This window comes from Anthonomus grandis, chromosome 8, assembly GCF_022605725.1.
Source record: "Anthonomus grandis grandis chromosome 8, icAntGran1.3, whole genome shotgun sequence".
Taxonomy (NCBI): Eukaryota; Metazoa; Arthropoda; class Insecta; order Coleoptera; family Curculionidae; genus Anthonomus; species Anthonomus grandis.
Window position 1 is genome coordinate 20344213 of NC_065553.1, and position 6000 is coordinate 20350212.

Genomic DNA, 6000 nt, shown 5'->3' on the forward strand with positions numbered 1-6000 from the left:
CTATAATCAAGCGGGGTTAAGTCAGGGCTTCGTGCTGGCCAAGCTATTGGACCTGACCTACCAATCCAACAATTCGGGAAACGTTCATCCAGGAACTGCCGAACTGACCGCCGAAAATGAGCTGGACAGCCGTCATGTTGAAATATCATTCGTCCTCTAACGGCGAGAGGAATATCGTCAAAAAGATCTTGTAGGTCATTTCGTAAAAAACTTTCATAAATATCCCCGTTTAAATGGTCTGGGAAAAAATGTGGTCCTATTACATCCCGGCCAATAAGTCCCATCCACACATTTACAGAAAACTTTCTTTGAAAACTGGTTTCTCTTGTTAAACGGGGATTTATTCGGCCCAAAAATGAAGGTTATGAAAATTTGTAATGCCCTCATGACTAAACTTTGACTCGTCCGTCCACAAAATGTCGGTTAAAAAAGTTCTATTGTCTGCATCAGAATTTATAATAAATCTGCAGAATTCTACCCTTCTTATCGGGTCCCCTTCTTCCAATCCTTGGACAGGCGTATAATGGTAAGGATGGCTTCCCATTTGCCGAATCGTGGACCAAACTTTCCATTGCGATGATCCTGTTTGCTGCGCTACGGCATTAGTGGATGTGGTTGGATCGTCTTCAAAATGTCTTAATATTTCCTCCTCATCTTCTGCTCGATATACGCGAGGAGCGCCAGCGTCACCTCTTCTTGGATTTTCGGATCCAGTTTCAGCGATAGCTCGGTAGGTCGAAGCGAAAACACGGACATTTGGAATGCGGCGGTTCAGAAAGCGACGTTGGTATTCTCGGCGAGACTCCGCGGCATTACCATTGCAAAACCCATAAACAAACATAATATCTGCATATTCAGCGTTAGTAAACGTGGCCATAGCGCAGAAACCAATAGAATACCTTCTTTGAAAACACGAGAAAAATAAACTCGAAACTCGTAATTTAACTACTTTCCACAACAATTATTGCTGTCAGACTATCTACACATCAAATTTTTAACAATAAAATTAAAAAAACAAATTGTTGCTATAGTACTTAAATACCATAGAAGTAAATACCACTTGGCATTTTTCAAGTGCGTTCTTACTATTAATAATAAAAATACAAAATTCTGTTAAAATTTTTGGTAGCATTTATAGCCTATGAGTTAGCTTAGATAATAAGAAAGTTTTACGTAAATTTTGAAGAATGTAGCATAATTTTTTTTCAAAAAATATCCACTAGAAAGTGTAGTATTTTATTTAAGAAAAAAAAATTACACTTTGCATCGAAAATTTACCTATGGTTACAACTATTTGCGGGACTTTTGCCATTACAAACGTAACACTATTGTGTTGAGCATGTATTTTGCCTAAAAAGTTAAAAAAATATACAGCGGATTTTCTGCAAACTGCCTTTTAAACCACTAAGGTCTACATTTTGAAGAAAAACAGAAAAAATTAAATATGTCGAAAACTATCATATTAGGGTTCAATTTACTTCTTACCCCCTCCCCTATCACATCTCCAAAGGAATGTATCGAATTACCAGTAACCCTGTATAAGAGACAGGAATTAATGAAAAATAATGACTTGCGAACAATAAATAATTTTTTGTATATATCTATATATGTTTTATAGTAAGGAAGTCTGAATTGTCGAACCTACAGACTTGGTTTGGGAAAGGCTCAGTAGAACCTTTTCGAGCTTACTAAAAAAATTAAAATTATCAACATCGGTAACGGGTTGGTACCTGAAATAGTAGAAAGTTCGGCTGTGACCTGAGAAAATTTAATAAATCGAAGAATAACTGTTATATGCCCTTTTATGGACGTCTTAATAATTTTTGTCTGATCCATTTTGAACATTACTTTTTTTTAATAACATTATTCAAATGAAATACGTACTTGCAAATCCTAAAAGTTATATATTTGTTCGCTAGGTTCAAATCCAGACCAAACTTCAAAGCACCAATCACATTTAGCTGGGACTGCGCTCTCACCCAATCCAACATGTACAGTTTTGTCACATTTCTTCTCTTTTGGGTTCCATTTGGAGTCATCCTGGCAATTGACAATGTTAATAAAGTATCAGGAAAAGTATTTTACAATTTAGCATGGCTGGCCATAAGTAAATCCTGCATTAACAGTATTTTATATGGCATTCTCAATAGGCATTTTCGCGGAGCCTACGTGAATTTATTTCAGGTAATTCCATGAAATATTGAATCAATTTTTAGTACGATTGATAATTTTTTTTTGTAGTATTGCTGTTGTAAAACCACAGTAACCTTCTCAAGAAGAACTAGACAGGAGGGCATAAGACCTTCTGGAGACGTAAGAGTGCATATTATACCTGGTTATAATATGTATTGCAGTCCACAGAGGGCCAACGAGGGTGGTAGGACCAAAAGGTTCACAGATAGGTAAAATTTTCACTATTATTATTTCAATTCTATATAAGATGTTTTCTTTAGAAGTAGTTCTCGTGCAAACGGTAGGGAAGTTTACGAATTATGATGAGGCGATATGGAATCAGTGGTACGCTCTACCACTGCATACGGGAGCATTGTCGCTCAGCAGGGTGTTTGGATTTAATCCAGAACTGACGGAGTTATGATTTTTTTAAATTAATAAATGTCTGGCTTGACGTCAAGTTTTCTAATTGGAGGACAACAATGAAAATAACGATGTTCGGCCAGTACGTAGAAGAAACGTACAATAAATTACAAATTATATTCAAATTTACAGTGTTCTGAATTAAAAAAAAAATTTATTGTTATCCTGGTGATTTATATATGAATATCGAAATTGTCGTCCATCAAAAACTGACGGCTCATTTTATTATTATACTCAATCATTTTATTGCAAAACATGTTGTCTAGCTGATATTCCATAAAAAGCTGTTTTTACTCTTTTACTAAACATTATCAGAGAATTTCTTTTGAGACAATCAAGATATATTTATGCTTTTTATATACCACATTCCTGCCCTATTTTGGTTTACCTCTCTATTTTCTCTATCTGTAGGTGTTGAAAAGAAATGAAAGAACTTGAAGTTTTATTTAATAATAAGTGACTCTTTCAACATCTATTAGTGTAAAACATAAATCTTCTTTTGCTTCAGAGGAACAAGGACCATTAAAATCTTAACTTTCGTTTAAAAATTTAAATTTATTTATTTTTATTTCTGACAGTCAATTTTCAATTATTGTAAAAATTTATATATTCTATCGACACGATGATAAAATTCAAATTTTTATTGAACAAACAATTTTTGGCAAACTCGCATCTTATATACAATAACATAACGCAAAAAATTAATCTAACTTTCAGTTATTGAAGTTTCGATGGCTGAACACTTTGATATCCCAACTACGAATCCCAACTTAATTAAATCTGCATGAAACTTGGTCCAAAGTATGTAATATCAAATTCGCTAGAATAACAAATTATATATTATTAAGACATAATTGTAAAAACTGTGTTCCTTTTTATTTCGATATATAAGACCATGACTGAAAATATATTTTTTTGTAAAATTTAAAATTCACGTCATCCATGATCAGTGGATCATTAAAAAAATAATTTGTTTTGATCTAATATGTCTTAAGTAAAATCTGCATTGTTGTGACGAATTCATATGTCTTACCAATATATGCGTTTATCACCAACTGATTGCTTTACTAAATATAATATAGCAAATATGTAATCTATAATATCTCAGCTATACAGTTGAACAATTATTATAACTTAAATTTAGCATTATGTTAGTTGAAGCTATTTTAAAACTATATAAGTTTTATAATAGCTTTATTACCTAAATTATTCGCCTTTTTGTGAGCTTTAAAAAAACCTAAGTATTTTGTAATAAATAATTTAAAATATACCTGTAACTTACTGAATGTAAAGACTGACTATATTAAAACTAGTCTATATTTACATACACATTACTTACAAATTGTCCAAAATTAGTTTGCTTAATGCACAAAAGCGTATTTCTGTATTATAAATGCACAAATTTAGCAATAAATATTCTTTTTCTTTTTCAATTATAGAAGTGCAATATTTGGAAATTACATTTACGGATTTTCCGTCCTTTAATAAAAAGATGCTGTCCTTATACAGGATGATTTGAAAATTATTTAAAAGCTCTCCACAGCTACAAAAAGATATTTCCAACTTCTAACAGTTGGAGTTTTATGAGCAAAATCTTATTCAAAATAAATGTAGTAGTAATGTTGCATTATCGACTGCACTGAGTGCAATAAGCCCAATTTATATTTAAATAAACTGGCAACGCGGTTATCTATTCTTCGTTAGAGGACATGGACTCTCATATTGCCAGACTGGTGTTTAGATAGACGGTATTTAGCATCACAGAATATCAGCAAAAGTTTTTTCCTTACTTGTGTAAAATAATTCCATAGCAATACCCACGTAGCACGGTTATTAGAAAGACAATGGGCCATAAAAACATTAGAAGCCGATATTTAATGGTCAATAATAATTTTAGCCAATGTTGCAAAGAACTTGCTAAATTTTTAAAAAAGGTTAAATCTTGCCAAAAATATGAATAAAGTTTAGTGATATTTTATTTTTGCTATAACATTACATACATAAATGTATTTAGTTTTGATTGTCCTACTTTTTAGGAAGAAGGTTTTATTTTATATATTTGTTTTTTTTTGTTTAGTTTAAGGTTTTAAAAATATTTTTTTACTTTTTTTTATTTCTACTTATTCGTTATGTCCTCGAAAAACTGGTCAAGATTTGTTAAGTAATTTTAAAATAAATTATTTGCATTTTAAGTTTAATTAATTTATATTTTTTTAAAACATTTTTATATTTAAATGTGGAATAGTTAAGGCGTGGCACCTCAAACAAAAATTCCTGCTGCTCTATTTGTTGTGCCCTCAAAAGCACTACCCACAACTCATAGAAGTACTTACATACAAAAACCATGCGATATATGTAGATGTATATACATACAGTATCGGACAAAATTAGAGAGACTTCTCTATTTGCCAACTCCAATTTTTTGTACTTGAAATAATATTAATATTTGTTAAGCAGTGTATACCGGAGTTGACAAGAATTCTATTATCAACAATTCATTTTTGTAGCTCATGTTTACATTTATTTAAAGAATGTTTTTAACATTGATAAAAAATTACTGCGACAGAATTAAAGAGACTCATTTTGTATTTAGTTTTGCTGAAGTCGCGATTAGTTTAATTTCTGTTTATTAGTTTGAGAATATCATTAGCAATGCCTCGTGGTAAACATTATTCCATAGACCTAAAAGAAAAAATTATAGAAGCCTATAACTCAGGTCGCTCACAAAAATTAATAAAAGAGCAATTCAACGTCAGTAAACAAATGGTTTCCAGAACAATAAAAAATTATCAGCTCCGTGGAAGAGTGACTAACTTTAAAAAAGGTGGCCGCAAGAGAAAAACCTCAGTACTGCTGGACAGGAGAATTAAACGACTAAGTCAGAATAATCCGCGTCTATCTTCAACACAGATTTTGGCTGAATTGGAGGCGCCTGGGGTTTCATCCAGGACTGTGCAGCGGCGATTAGTGGAGGCGGGGCGTCCTGGAAGGAGACCAGCAAAAAAACCCCATCTATCAAAAAAAAATGTAGCTGCTAGAATGTTATTTGCAACACGTCACCGTTACTGGACAGCTAAGGACTGGAATAAGGTTTTGTTTAGTGACGAGTCTAAATATAATATTTTTGGAAGTGATGGAGCGCAGTTCGTACATCGCCCAGCAAACAAAAGGCTTGATCCAAAATATGTTTCTGGTACTGTGAAGCACGGAGGTGGCAATTTAATGGTTTGGGGTTGTTTTTCGGGTTTGGAATGGGTCCTATCCACAAAATTGAGGGCACTATGGATAGATTTATGTATCGGACTATACTGGAAGATGTAATGTTGCCTTACGCCGAATGGGAAATGCCGCTAAGATTCACGTTCCAACACGATAACGACCCCAAACATACGGCCAAACTTGTGA

At 32.8% G+C, this 6000-nt stretch overlaps 1 protein-coding gene across 3 annotated transcripts in view; it reads left to right on the forward strand.

Annotated features, from left to right (window-relative positions):
* LOC126739615 (melatonin receptor type 1B-B-like) overlaps positions 1–2849 on the forward strand; it is a 31451-nt gene extending 28602 nt beyond the window's left edge. For 2 of the 3 annotated variants that reach the window (XM_050445371.1, XM_050445372.1), the window contains exons 5-7: positions 1920–2184; positions 2242–2402; positions 2454–2849. In XM_050445371.1, coding sequence (XP_050301328.1) covers positions 1920–2184; positions 2242–2402; positions 2454–2496 — 469 coding nt within the window. In that variant the 3' untranslated portion in view covers positions 2497–2849. The remainder of the gene's footprint in view (positions 1–1919; positions 2185–2241; positions 2403–2453) is intronic. The other variant, XM_050445373.1, reaches the window with a different exon arrangement.
* The last annotated feature ends 3151 nt before the right edge of the window (positions 2850–6000 follow it).